General features: G+C 32.1%; 1 protein-coding gene across 2 annotated transcripts; it reads left to right on the top strand.

Moving 5' to 3' along the window:
• The first annotated feature begins 2,353 nt into the window (after positions 1 to 2,353).
• LOC149479804 (uncharacterized) lies at positions 2,354 to 12,589 on the top strand. 2 transcript variants are annotated; one of them, XR_016317139.1, is made up of 9 exons: positions 2,354 to 2,980; positions 3,216 to 3,366; positions 3,957 to 4,011; positions 4,542 to 4,680; positions 5,019 to 5,147; positions 5,907 to 6,836; positions 7,116 to 7,251; positions 7,780 to 7,887; positions 11,555 to 12,589. XR_016317139.1 is itself a non-coding variant. In XM_089707392.1 (8 exons), the coding sequence occupies exons 1-8, from the start codon at positions 2,579 to 2,581 to the stop codon at positions 7,821 to 7,823; spliced, it is 1,986 nt and encodes a 661-aa protein (XP_089563518.1). In that variant the 5' UTR covers positions 2,354 to 2,578; the 3' UTR covers positions 7,824 to 8,712. The 2 variants fall into 2 exon arrangements, 1 of the variants encoding a protein (XP_089563518.1); XM_089707392.1 differs by lacking the exon at positions 11,555 to 12,589 and having other exon boundaries at positions 7,780 to 8,712.
• The last annotated feature ends 2,909 nt before the right edge of the window (positions 12,590 to 15,498 follow it).

Below are 15,498 nucleotides of genomic sequence, written 5' to 3'. Positions count from 1 at the left end.
TTCGGTGTTAGATAGTTCATTTATCGAGGAAGGCTATAGGCTATATATCATCACGCTAAGGCCAACAGGAGCTGAGCCACGCGGGTGAAACCGCGGGGCTCAGCTAGTAGATATAAATGTTCACGTGTACTTTTGAAGTTTCAACAAAATTTCCTTTCACTTTCCGGATATACCTAATTATTATTTTTTACAATACTAATTAACGACCATAACGTGCGTAACTAAAGCATGTACATAATATTAGTATGGACAGAATAATGTGTCCCTTGCTTTTTAATATAACGACCCATAATTAATATCTTCTACTGCGCTCCGGCATGTAACAAGCGCCCACAAGGAAGCGATATCGCATACATCGAGAAGCTATAGAATATGCGAGTGCTTGGTACTTACATTAATATATTACAACATGATGGGCCTATTAAAAAAAGTGTTCCTACACAAATGTCGGTCAACCCAATCTTAATTCGAAGTAAAGGAAACTGGAAACTCAGAAGATATTATACGCAGCTCATAGATTAGTGACGTGACTAGTGCGCTCTTTTTTCCATCACTCTCATTCTTAGATCATTAAGTAACTCTCATTACTCATTAGTCATTAATAGCATTTTATTTTCAAGCCGTGATCGGAAAATCGACAGTAGAAACAAACCAAATTCAAAATAACATTTCATTATCCCGAAATGCATCTCCTTGACGTCGAAATATAAAAGCCAATAACATTTTTTCAGAACAATAATTTAAACTACTTCACCCCGTTAACCCTTAATTTGGTATAGTCCGGTGTGACGGACACTTATTTAAATTAAATCCTGCCAAGTTTTTATTTCATGTTCATCGATTTCTAATCGATTAAATGTTTATTTATACCATAAACAAATAGTAAAAAATTAAGTAATGATTGTGACAACATTACATATGTCAGTTGGGACGCAAAATGTTTGCGAAAAGGCGGCCACCTGTTTCGCTCAAGGTATTTATAATTATTTTTCTTATTTTTTGTGGAAAAATGAATTGAATTATGTATTTATTTATTAGATAATAAACATTTCAATCATTATATACAAAAACATACATATTTTATTACATTTTTATGGTGTTTATTTGTAGCCAAAATGTTTTGTCCGTCACAGCGGACATTGCTAATTGTATAGAAAAGTACCACTTTATTACTATGTCCGCTGCGGCGGACACCGCCAAAATGTGTGTGCTTCTGCTTGTTTGGTTATGGTTCTGAGTTTGGATTTTTTTTCTTAGCCAAGAGCCTAATCGCGCAAGTAAAATTATTGCTTTAGTGCCGAATGAACATGCACCTTCCGATGCTAGCGAAATATCAGATTCGGAAACTGAATTGCATGATGCACGTACTAATTCTTCCACCCCCCTGTTTTCTCCTGCACCATCTCCACCATCTTTCCTTGCTAACGTAACAATAGATACATCTGACGATGAGGAATTATCTGATAGACCTGCTGATGGCCAGATTTTTTCGTGCGTGAAATTGGCGAGTCCATTTTTGAAAATGTTCTATCCCTGTCTGCTATTCCTTGATTGCCTGCAACGCCTATAACACCAATAGCTTCTTGATTAGCACGCCGAAAAATGAGATCTAGGAAACCACCCTTAGACAAAGCCAAAAGACCAAAAAAAAAACAATAAAAATCAGCTGACTTACAATTATTGGAGAGTAACTCAATTCCGTCACCAAGCGACAATAGAAGAAGGTGAGGAGGATGATTACATATACATGCCAGAAGATGATTCACCTTTGAGTTTCTTTCACCTTTTCTTCTCAAGATATTTTTACTAGTATCATAGAGCAGACAAGCTTATATTCAGTTCAAAAAACCGGCAAGTCAATTCAACTAACAGAAGAAGAATTTAGACTTTCCTTTGAATTTTCATACAAAATAAACTTGAATTGTTTTTTTTAAATTTTTATACAAAATAAACGGTACTTCGGTATCAAATAGTTCTAAAATGTTCATTTCTGTATTTTTTTTTAGTAAAAAAACATAAAAATAACTGTGGTTTTTATTTTCCGTAATTTGGCAGTGTCCGCTGTGACGGACACCAGTTTTCCCAGCAGTGGGCTATGGTAGATTTTTTTTTTCATTTTTCGAGAACTTAATGACATACTCCTGAAACCACAAAATTGTCAAATTCATATATTTTGAATATTTTTATCCGTGCCAAATTAAGGGTTAACAGTTATTATCCCAATGCCATTCCAATGCAGAAGACTATGAAAAAGACCTATAAACAATAAAAACTGGCTATGCCGTCCCTAAATAAATTTTCAAAAAATGGCAATACAGAGTTATCTTGATTTTCCATGATTTGACAGAATTGAATTGAAACTGACATTGACAGCTGACATTAAAAAACAAAACGGAATTCCTGTTTACAGCATTTAAATCTTCAAAATTTCAAATATTCCTCGTAAACAATTAATGTTTAAATAAATCTATAAAAAATAAAACGCACATTTTTTTAGTTACATTATTTTTTTCCAATAAGACTGTGACAAACATTGCTTACATGACAAGCATACGAAGGTATATCGAAAACAAAACAAATGTCGGGTTCCCCAAAACAAGAAGATGTAATTATGGTGTCGGTAAAAGGAGAAAATGTATGCGATATGGGTGAATACCAGTCGATTTATGAAAAGTTGAAGAAGCTTCATGAGATAGCTAAAACAAATGAACCCTCTACTTCTAGTACAAATAGTAATGACAATAAATTGGCTCCAAAGCGCAAAACAGATTTTGAGGTTTTAAGCGACGATAGTGCGTTGAATGTTACAAATAAAACGAAACGCCGGCGATTTTCGGACAGTCAAGATTATAGCGAAATTGGTGAATTTGATGTAAGGGATTTTTGCTCAAAGAATAACAACAAAATGTATGTTATATCCATATCCAATTTACCCGGCGAATGGACGTATGACAAAATTAAACAATATGTTACTGATGAGGTAAGTTTTTCCTTTTAATGTACACTTTTATGCTTGCAAAAATGCAAAAAATAATTTATTGTAAGTATAATATTATCCATTACTAACACACAACTTAACATTTTTTAATAAACCTGGTTGTATACACCAGATTCCTGTTGTTTATTCAATGTTAACTCATAATTATTGCTTATCGGCACTTGTTTATATACATTTATATGTGACAATGACTCCCAAAATTTTCTGTACACATTAGTGCGGTGTGAATGTGGTAAAAATGACTGATTCAAGAACAGACAGGTCAGATTATCAGTTGCGATTAAGATTCACAAGTGAAGACCAGTATAAAAGTGTTCTCAGTAAATTAAAGTCGAAAGAAGTAGAGGGAAAACTCAAAGTGGAAGTTGGTGAGTGATAGACATAATATTAATAAACTAGCTGTGCACCGCGGTTTCACCTGCGTGGCTCTGCTCCTGTTGGTCTTAGCGTGATGATATATAAGGCTTTCTAGATAAATCGGCTATCTAATACCGAAACAATTTTTCAAATCGGACATTTCCTGAGATTAGCGCATTCAAACAAACAAACAAACTCTTCAGCTTTATAATATTAGTATAGATTGGTAGTGCGAACTCCAAAAATGAATAATTTTTATTATATACCGTCATATCATGGAGTAAAACAAATTTGGTAATCTTGGCAAAGAATATTATTCACTTCTAAAACATGTGCTCATCCATCACACTGTTTTTTTGTGTAATTATGTATTAAAAGCAAGGTTGTTGTTCTGATAAGATTTATTGGTAAGGGAGTAAATAGGTGTATGTAGATTTAATATGAAATATGTAGTTTTATTTATTATGAAGTGCTTGTTTTAACTAAATAATAAAAAATAAAAATATTTCTTCTCTCATTGTATTCACTATTATCACTTACATACAATATGAAAACAAGCCTTTTTGGAACAGTTAGTAAAATATGTTGGAAATCTTTTTAGAGGAGGATGATAGTGACAGCGACTCTTCAGAAACAACTTTTATTATTGCAAAGAGGTGAGGTTTATCAAAATAAAGTTGTATTTTCTAGTGTTTGATTTTACGCGAGTATTATATATGTATTTATAAATTAAAGATTTTAACATGACCACGCTCGCTGAAAGGTGTGCGAAACGCCGGGAAAATAATATAATGAATAAATCGCATTTAAAATCCGTTAAAATCTTTAATTTCTTAAAATAAAGTTGATCATAGTTTTGAAGTTGTAAACAATAGCAAATGCTTTAAAAATTGCAAAAAACTACTTATTGAATATACAGTAGAACCTTTTTTTATACTATACTAGCTTACCGCCCGCGGCTTCGCCGGCTTTGTCTTAAACCTAATAAATTATATACTAAAACCGTCCTCTTGAATCACTATCTATTAAAAAAAACCGCTTCAAAATTTGTTGCATAGTTTTAAAGATTTAAGCATACAAAGGGACATAGGTACAAAAAAGTGACCTATTTTTAAACTATGTAGTGATAAAGAAGTAGAATTTAATTAACTTGTCCATGTTTAATTATATAAAGTATTTTTGTCAGCGATATAAAAACGGAGGATAAACCATGGAAACTGGATGAAAGCGAGTGGGAGCCAGAAGGTCTCTATGGGCTGAAGCCAGAGTTTCTACAGAGTTTAAATATAAAACCACCACTCACTAAATGGATTCATGTGACAAATGTGAGATTTTTTAATTTATTTACTCGTTCCTGAAAGGAATAAGATAGGAGTCAGTAAAAAATCTAATTTTTTATCAGTTAATAAATCATGAAGTTGATAATTATAGACCTATAATGCGTTTTTTCATAGCTTTGCTCATGTACATTTCATTTTATCACATCATTAAAGTGGTTTCTACATTTCTTTTTAGTTTTAGTTACTTTATAAAAAGCACCTCCAATTCATCGTAATTTATCTTTTGGTAAAATTTATGAAAAACGGTTCAGCAATTTTGCCGTGAAAATGGGATGTACATACATAAATATTTTCCTCCGTTAATATTTTCATCTTTTCAATAGTTTAGATGTGACAAAACGGAATTGAGAGATGTGTTTGAAATGGCTGGTCGGGTTATAAGCTGTGTAGTGGTGAATACTATAAATAAATACGCCAAGATTATGTTCAGCCATCCTCTTGAAGCAGTTCAGGTAAGTTTTAATTTTTCTACAAACAAATAAAAAACTGAAATCTCGATTTTGTAAAAGCTAGACTACACGGCGCGTTGCGTAGACGAAATACAAATATTTTAATGCTATTGGTCTCGTCAACACAGTCACGGGTGATGTTCCCTCGCAGTATTATTTAAACGCAGTCATAACGCTCCGTCGTCGCAGCGGTGACAGTTGCTGCGTTTTGTGAAATAAATCAAGTCAATTTCTTCAATGGTACTCATTTTACTCTGCGCAAATAAAACTACCTAAATATAAAATACGTAAAAATAATCATCGGCGGCGTCGTAATTAATACATCACGCCCGCTTCATCTTGGGGTCTGCACCATCGTGCGTGCATTGCGTCAACGTAGCGCACCGTGTGTACATATTATGATTAATAGTACATAAAAAAACGCAGCCGCAACGCGTCGTGTGTACTTGCCCTAACTTGTTATTTGTACAACTGACGCAATGTATATGATTCTTATAACATTGAAATCTTTTCAAACTTCTAGCATTTCTATGGCGATAAATTTATTAATATCGTTAAAAAATATAGGCAGCAATAATAGATCCTGTTTCCATTTTTGTGAGGTTCTAATGTTCATGTTTGCAACAAATGTAATATATTTCATAACTACTTATACATAACTACTTATACTAATAATTTAAAATAACTATTACATTATACAGTTCCATCTACCCAAAAACGAACATACATCACACCGTACTCATAACTTTTAACTTGTTCCAGGCAATTTCAATGTTAAACGACCAAATTTTTTATGGCCAAAGTTTGAAAGTGTCATTAGATCCGTACGCGGAGATCGCTCTGCCGCTGCCCAAGGGCCTGTTAAACTATGGCCTTGGTTTCGGGGAATCGGGAAAACCCCTACGCGATATTGTTTCGGAATACGAACAATTTGTCATGGGGCAACCTTCAAATATTAACCCCTCCCTATTTAGCCAGGAACGGAAAAAGTCCCCGGAACCTTATGTTCCCGTTAAACTTAGCGATAGCTCTGAAAATCTGGGTCAATTTGGCCCGATTGGACAAAGGAAAACAACGAGTACAGATGACAGTAGAGTGAATAATTCGAAACAAGCAACTTATCCGTTCGCGAATAGTACAATGCCTGGAAGTAGTATTACATATGTGCCAAGGCCTATAAATGGGCCAATGCCTGGCGCAAATATTCGACCAGTATTGCCAGCTCAGAATATGGGGATACGATTACCTGCACCGAACGTGCCAGTTCCAACGGGTTGCAATCCTGGTACTAATATACAACAATTTCACGGTCAAAATTACGCAGTTCCATTTGGTCCTAACCAAGGGATACCTATGCAAGGTCATAATATACCGATGTATGCTCCTGGACCTAATTTCGTCGGTTCAAATTTTCAAAGTCTTCCTCGACCAATTGGTCCCAACTTTCCTCATGCACAAGGAAGTTCCAATTTCCAAAATTCTGGGCAATTTCCTAATCGATTGCCTCTAAATAACGGTCAAGGGCCGACAACTAATGTGAATGGCCAGAGAATGCTTCAACCGGGACAAAATCCATCTATGGTGCCACGACCTGTTGCTCCTAATTCTTCAGGGGTCAGAGATCCCAGAATACCAGAAAAAGGCGTATTGGTGCTTAAAACAAATGATTCTACGACCTTACAGATTACGAATGTAAGTTCACTTGGATTTTATAAAATCGTTGTTAGCTTACAATATTAAGACAATTTATGTCTCGCTTCTTAAAAAAATGTTTATGAAAATATTTATTTCGATGATTTTTGTCCAGTTATAGTTTAATTTATCGATTAGCTTACAATGATTAATAATACATACTTGATTTTAACCAACAATTAATTTTATTTTAGAGATTCTGAAGAATATATCCTTTATATTTTTTTATCAGAATACTCATATTTTACTTTAAAATATTCTTTTTTCATCCTTCTGCAGCTACCACCAACAGTAACGTATGCCGGTCTTTGTGGTAAGTTGTCAAAAGTGGGACAAGTTGTATCTTTAGAGTTCACAATACCCGGATGCGCTATGGTCAAGTTTGGCAACCCTTCGGAAGCTGAGAGGTGTTTCCGTATCCTTTTTAAATGATTTTTTCTTATTTTTTTACGGGATTTTATTGTGCGGTGTTATTGAGCTTAAACCAATATTAGCCTTTTTTTATTAAGAGCTGCCTGTCTGATCTTGTATTGGGTTTAAAAAAATTGGGTTAACAAACTAAAGATTTTAGCAATGATTTGTGTTTTGTATCATTTCTATTACTTTTAGTTTGGAATGAAAAACTATCCAATTTTCCAGGTACTCTTAACTAATTTTTACAAATAATAAGAATAAATTGATATGTATTTGTTTTACATCAAACTTATTTTTATAGGCTTTGAATCGATTAAAGAGACTTGTAATCTTCTTATATATAAAAATGAATCGCAAAATGTGTTGGTAAGCGCATAACTCGAGAACGGCTGAACCGATTTCGATAATTCTTTTTTTATTATATTCCTTGAAGTACGAGGATGGTTTTTATGTAGAGAAAACGTTAATATGTACCACGGGTGAAGCCGGGGCGGACCGCTAGTTGATAATAAACTTAACTTGTATACAGATTATTTCAGCCCAGCGAGGTTTGGCAATGAACTTGGAAGATGAGTGATCAATTATTGGTTTCTAGGACATTCTGGAGTAAACCATTTTTGGTATTGGAATTTGTATGGTAAGATATTTTTTCCTCGCTTTTAGACACGAATTTGAAGTGTGGTGCTTAAAGTCAAGGACACATGAACTATTTGTGAATAATGTTGAAAAGCGTTACGAGTTACGACGAGAACTCATATTATGTGAATAATTTTAAAAGTGAATGAACATTATTTTTCAAAAGTGAAAGAAATATTAGTGTTGACTTATATACTATTGACGATGTATTAAAATACAATGAATTGATATGCGATGGATTGATTATGTCCACTTTTTTAAAGTCGGTAAATGAGGGTAGTTTGAAAAAGATTCCGCCTTTCATAAAATGTATGGGAATGAGTAAAGCGTGTGAAAGTATTGAGAATGGATGGTTGGTTGGTACGAGAAGCTAGATAGAACAAAAGAAACAAAGACTTGTAGAGACACGAGGTGTTTTTATGCGAAAAGTTGAACTTTTGACAATACAAATAAAGAAAACTTGTAAAATAATGTGGTAATGTATAACAGATTAACATTTGTAATATTTTTAAAGTGAAACTTCTTTAGGCGCGTTCAGAGTAAAATTTCAAGATCGCGTCATGCCAATACCGTCTTTGAATCTTCACAAAGAAGTTTCACTTTTGACGAGTGCTCGGCACACATACCCTTTTTATTGTTAGTTATACTTATTATTAAATAATAAATACTAATAATATTAAGATTGTTGGAAACTAAGGGAATGTTTTATATAATTTGTGCTGTCTCTTTCGCGCTCGAATTAATGGTATTAACAAATAATGCAACAAAATATACTAACAATAGAAACATGTTGACTAATCAAAATATAATTAAATAAAAACTGTAAATATTAAACATTCAAACATTCAAAAATGCCAAACCATAAGCTTTTCTCGTAAACGTAACATTATTTTATTCGAATATAGTATCAATAATCAGTTAATTAATAGAACAACTTCAGTAAAGGATCTCGGCATCCTTCTGGACGATAAATGTTTCTTCGACGCCCATATTGAGTACATGTCCAGTAAAGCATACAAATCCCTTGGTTTCATCCTAAGAACAAGTCAACCTTTTAAAAACCCTCAGTGTTTAAAAATGCTTTATCATAGTTACGTCAGAAGCATATTAGAATATGGAAGTATAATATGGCGACCATTTTTTAAAAAATATATAGACAAAATTGAAAAAATACAAAAGATATTTATGAAGCATCTTAGTTTTAAAGCAAAACATAACTTTAAGGACTACAAAGAATCCTGCATTTTCTTTAAAATGAATACTCTCGAAGACAGACGTACTCTTTCAGATATTATGTTTCTTTATGATCTCCTAAACAACAAACTAGACTGCCCCCAATTAACAGAAAATATATATTTTAACACCCCTCTAACTCGAACACGTAATACTCCTTTATTCTTTATACCACGTACAAAAAACCAATATATGAAGAACTCACTCTTTAATCGCCTGCCTTCGATATACAATCAAAAATTTTCTACTCTTGACATGTTTAACAGCCCTCGCAATCGTTTTAAAACCAATGTAATTAAAATATTATCTAACGTACCTAACACATTTTAATCATACACACACACACATATATACACACAAACATACTCAAACGCACGCACGCACTCACCCACACACACTACTCACCACTCTTTAATAAGTTACTGTTTTAAATATACATGTAATTGATAATAACTGTAAAACTCGTAATTGGCGTATTGTATCATAGATATAAGTAGAGTAAGTCAAACTGTAAGCTGTGTAGTTTTCAAAATAAATAAATAAATAAATAAATAAATAAATTATATAATTAGTTAGGTAATACTAACCCAAAAGGGAGCAAGAATGTATTTTTTATCAAATAATTCTTGTAATTTAGAAAAAAAATGAATGTTAGTTTTTTATAACATTATGTAAGAAATGCTTTGCGATGGCTTTTAACTATGTATTAATCAGTTCTTTAAAGAAACGAATCTTCAATGGCGGCGCTTATCATTCCCTCTCGCTCACACACGGCCGTACGGTATGCAAAAAAAAATGGAAAAATAAAATTACTAAAATGTATTTGATTTTCCCTATAATAGTTTTTATCATAAATTTACAATGACAATTATGCATTTGCGAAAGTAAATAATGTTTTATTGGAATTTGACAAAATATGTTCTTTGGGAAAAGTTGTTCAGTTTTATGGGCATATTACAAGTATTATCGGGATTTTATTACATTCTGTATACGTAAATATGATAATTCATATAAATACACAAATACAATAACAAAAAAGTTTGCCAACAAACAATTTGAAATAATTAATAAAATAATTATCAATTTACGTTATTTTTATTTTCTTTTTTGCTGATCCTACCATCTGTCAAAGTCAGCTTTGGCCGCCATTGAAGATTCGTTTCTTTATTGAACTGACTAATAACCGTGCCAATATTATTTATGCTATATGTATGTATTACTATACGATTGATTTAAGTAATCATAGATTAATTTACGTCTGAATTAGATTAAGATCTTAGATTAGATTAATATTAAGATCGGATTTTCATAAGATAGTAAGTTACTATATTCATAATAATAGTATTTTAATATCTATTTATTTACATATACTATATTAATATGTTTAGTTAGGCTATTACATTTATCTAACAAGTACATATTTTATGTTTTAAGGAATTTTTAAGAATATAATATGACCAATATAAACATAAATCATAATGTCTTTAAAATTACAAGTCTATGAAAAGCGTCCGGAAAATAAAACTGCTCAAAATTATCTTAAATATTAACCTGTACATATTATCAATATTCTCATACTTAGGGCTGTGTCAAATAGAACGCGTACCTAACGCTGCGTTATACCGTTATAGCGTCGCGTTTTTTTTCAAATAAGTTAACTTTAACGTTAACTAACTTTAAGTTAATATTGGTACGTAGTTTAATTTTACATCTTTAAATTGTATTACTTTGTTGTCATAAAATAAAAAAAACATATTAAATAGATTAGTTGCACTACGCATAATGCAACGAACCGTTCACAAAAGCGTAGTGCATATCGATAGCTGTAGATGTGAAAATTCTGTTCATTGTTGAGATTAGATTAGATGTCCATTTGTGAAAAAAATATATTATATTAAAGCACATGTTACAAATGTTTATGGGTGGTGGTAAACACTTAACATCAGGTAGCCCACCTGCCCCTTTACTGGCTCTGTCACAAAAATAAACAATTCTCGGCGCGATAACGGTGCGTTAGGTTAGCGCGCTAAGTACGCGTTCTCTCTGACGAAGCCATTAAGTTTAAATAACTACCCTCAATATATGCATCTACTTATTCATAGCCAAATCATAGCACCTAGTATAATTAGTATTCTAGAAAATTCCACAGCGATTTTTAGGCAACAGTTAGGAAACTGGTCTATTATAATTAGATACGGGTCTTGATACCTACATAAAATCTCTCTGAGGAGTCGTAAAGCTCACAAAACGGGTATTTCACTTTTAAATTAGTTCCTACCGTCGTATTTGTTTATGTGATAAGTTTTGTATTTCTTTTTTAGTATTGTATTTTTTAAGTTTTGTACCAAAGATAAATAAATATTTATTATTTTATATCATAAGAATTAACAAAAATATGAATTTAAATTCGGTAAAAATATTTTAACATTTTTCAGGTTTCTCTTATGGCCGGTTCATATGTGCATAGCACTAAGTGCTTAGTGCTTGTCACACCACTAAGCCCTATGACAAGTGAGAAGTAACTGTTTACACGTAGAAGCTAGTAGAATTATGTATTAGGGACTAGCCATTCGAAATTATTTTTGTATAGGCTGACAAATGTATTAAAAAAATATCTTTTTGAATAAAATTTAACAAATTGTCGGACGCGTCGGACGATTTTGTGTTATAATACGTATTGGTTTATGAGCGTGAAACTGATGCAAATTTATCCCAGACTTATAATATCCTTAAAATTTCATCACAAACAGTTAAATGGATTGTTTTTCAAAGAGTCGATTGATAGAACAAAGTACGCATTTAATTCAGAGTGATTGCCCAGTTACTAGCATGTTATGTATTAAATTAATACAATAATTATGTTATATTTTGATATTTTAAGCTATTGCATAGCTTCTATCGCGGGCCTTGAGCGCGGGGACCGAATCGAGAAATTCCGTAACGAAAAAACCTCACGCTCCCCACTCCGACGGGCGGAGGTGTGGCTTGAAGGCATAGCATGCAATAGCTTTACCGCGGCAGTCTCCGAGTGCCACACGTCTTTTTTTATTCTACTATTATTTAATTTTAAACAATTGCTTTGATTTTAGTTTTCAAGACAGTTTTGTAAATATAATTTTTATATCTATTGTTTTAAGTGTAATTTTATGATTAATTTCTAAGAGCTTAGTAATAGATTAATTTTAATTAAATTTTTACTCTTAGCATAGATTAATTTAAGTTTTAACAAGTATTTTACAATAAGTCAGTAAGTATGTATGTATTTAAGTTAAAGAATGTCATTAAGTTAAAAGTTAAGAATCGGTAAGTTTTGCACTAATAATAAGTCTACTTTTATAATAGGTTAATTATTATTATAATAAATTAATAAGATAATATTCATAATTGTATGGGGGAAATTAAAAACCTACTTCATAAGATTTTTAGTAAATAAGTAAGTAAGTAATTTAACGTTAAGTTGAAAAAATAAAGACTTTTTTTGCAAATTGTCTTTTATTCAATCTGACAATTTACTGAGAACCCTGATTACTGAGTATTGTGAAAATATCTTTTTTCATATCATTAAACAATGTTAATATCATTATGTAGTAATTTGCAAATTCAAAAAATATCCCACTTATAAATTCAATTTCATTTGAATGATTTAAGTACATTAAATTTCATTTAGTAAAAAAATGTTGTATAAATCTATTTTTCTAAATAGGTAAGTACTTACCTAATACACAGAATGCTCCTGTGCTTTATATTACGTATGTACCTATAAGTATTGCAATTTGCAAGGACGACTATCGTTAGGTTTACCTACTACTTATCTAAATAATAAAATTAAAATATACATACTTCCACTATATTTCACACTTACCTGAACGTAATCTTACCTTAAAGATAAACTATTCAGTATTCATAGATATGAATATTAAGATAGGATTTATACTTCCGTAAACAAACCCGCTTCAATTGAATTCAATGTAAAATGCGGTAACCGTCCCAAGTTTACTATTAAAATTAGGTGTATAAATCCCTGATTATTATCAGTTCCCTTAATTATGACGGGCCTATAACGTTACGCTTCGCCTTAATGACGTCAATTTACTCATGGCTGTTAAGGGGTTTAGGAATTTTGGCCGAAATCCTGAAATGGTTGGGTTTGATTGATATCCGTGTTTGTAAGTTGCGGTAGGGAATCTTTAAGCAATTATTTTTTTGTGGGTAGTTAGGTAAGTACCTAGTTTTTCAAAGATTTTCTTTTTGGGTGTGAAATTTTTAAAAGCAATCGTTTTATTTTTTAAATGGGGGTAGTTTGTTATAGGATTTAGTTTTTAGGTTTAAATTGTGCTTCAGAACTCGTTAAAAATTAAAATGAGGTGAATTAAGTTTAATATTATACATAATTAACTAGCGACCCGCCCCGGCTTCGCACGGGTGCAATGGCGGCCGTCCGGTACCGCCGCAAACGCTACGTCCCGCAATTTTTAAATCTGTAATATCTTCGAAAATATTCACTTAAATCATACGGTGTAAAGGGCCATATAGATCTATATTAAATGAACAATGTATTCAAGGTATTTAATTCGTTAAGGATTAATGCTGTATTGGTTAAAATCGCTTCGAAAATTAACCATTATTTGTCGTAAAAAGTAAATGAAAAAAAAAAAAGTTATTGTGGGTTATCCAAAAGAGATAGACATATACAATCGCGGACTTTTCTGTAGACCTTTTCAATGTGTACAATACTTAGTACCGGTCAAATGTGGCTACTTGACCACATTTTTTTACTTTTTCTTAGCTAACTTATTTATGTTAAACTTTTATTAACATTTTATGATTTGTTCATGTCATGAATGATTTCATCATTCACTTTTACTAGGTATTTCTTTAAAATATATTGAATCTGACATTATTTACAAATAAACGTAATACAGGTCAAGTTGACACTGATTTGGTATCTTGACCTTGCACATCAGTTTTCATAGGTAGATGCTTAACATTCTTGTTTTAGGCTAAGTTGCTATTAGTCTTCGACTTTTTAAATATTGCAGCCCGAAGCTTTACAATAAACTGTTAGGCTCTGGCTACCTGGTCAAGTTGCCACGGGATTTGTAATGATTTCATACAAAGCATTACATGTCGGATAGGGTTGTCACAAACAAGACACAAATTTTAATGAACTATTTATTTATTAAACTAAATTTAATACATATGTATATGTATATTACTTAATACTTATAGGTATTTATTAATAGGTAAGGAAACATTTATTTTTCATTAGAAATATGCTAAATCGTTGTCATCAAAGAGAGTATAAGTATCTGGATTGTCCGAAATTTGCAGCAAATTTATTGATTTTACCAATAATATACTATTAGTCCATGATTTTACTATGCAAAACTCGAAACAGATAAAAAAAGGAAAAAATGCAGTCACGTTATTTTTTTGTGTCAACCCTAGGCGTCGGTCAAGTTGCCACGCAGCGGTCAATGGCAACTTGACCTAACCTGAGGCATCAATGCCCAAGCAAATATTTCGACAGATGAGCCTAAAATTGGATAGTTCCCACTGTAAAATCAATCTCTAGGGTTTATTACACACCATATCAAAACTGTACTCACCTGAGATGTGCAGTTTAAGCTCTACAAACATAATAATACTGAAACCGGCAAAAGATCCTTAGTCACAGTCACACTTCGATACGTTATATTGCGAGAACCAACAGCGTTACCGCTTTAAAATTAAAATATGTTGCCAATTAATATTTTAAAAACCTACCAACATCGATACGTTAGGTCAATTTGCTTTCAATTCTACAAAATTTGATATTTTGTTGTTAAACGGAAGGTGTGGTCAAGTTGCCAAGTAAAGGTCAAGTAGCCACATTTGACGGTACATTGTTTTGATAAAACTCGTAGGGTTCAGCCTGCGTTTGCAATGTAAGCGGAAAAAATGTAATTATTTACGACATCACATTACTTACAAACCTCAAAAATAACAGTACTTCTCCACTATTTAATGGATGTTATTATACATATAAACCTTCCTCTTGAATCACTCTATCTATTAAAAAAAACCGCATCAAATTCCGTTGCGTAGTTTCAAAGATTTAAGCGTACAAAGGGATATAGGGACAGAGAAAGTGACTTTGTTTTATACTATGTAGTGATAGTGATAATAAAATGTACTTATTATATTACGCTTTCGTGAAGTAAAAATTGGTTACTATTAATAGATGTGTGAGTTAATCAAAAATAGGTCAAAATTTTTTATTTTAAACAAAAAATGTAATTTTAAAATCGACAGTGACTTTGTTTAATGAAACGTCTATTTTTCTTTCTCCCGAGTAGGTACAGACGAAATTAATTTGATTCTTGACGGACATTCTGTT

Source organism: Colias philodice, chromosome 19 (genome assembly GCF_061535455.1).
Source record: "Colias philodice isolate Cphi_HAF_F1 chromosome 19, ilColPhil1 Martin Lab GWU primary, whole genome shotgun sequence".
Lineage (NCBI taxonomy): Eukaryota > Metazoa > Arthropoda > Insecta > Lepidoptera > Pieridae > Colias > Colias philodice.
The sequence above is the reverse complement of the archived record's forward strand: the minus strand, read 5'-3'. Positions and strand labels throughout refer to the sequence as shown.

Bases quoted from the DNA above. Each gene is read 5' to 3' on its own strand.
- LOC149479804 (XM_089707392.1), top strand. From the start codon at position 2,579: ATGTCGGGTTCCCCAAAACAAGAAGATGTAATTATGGTGTCGGTAAAA. The intron at 4,681-5,018 runs GTGAGATTTTTT...TCTTTTCAATAG, and splicing joins AATGGATTCATGTGACAAAT to TTTAGATGTGACAAAACGGA. The intron at 6,837-7,115 runs GTAAGTTCACTT...ATCCTTCTGCAG, and splicing joins CGACCTTACAGATTACGAAT to CTACCACCAACAGTAACGTA.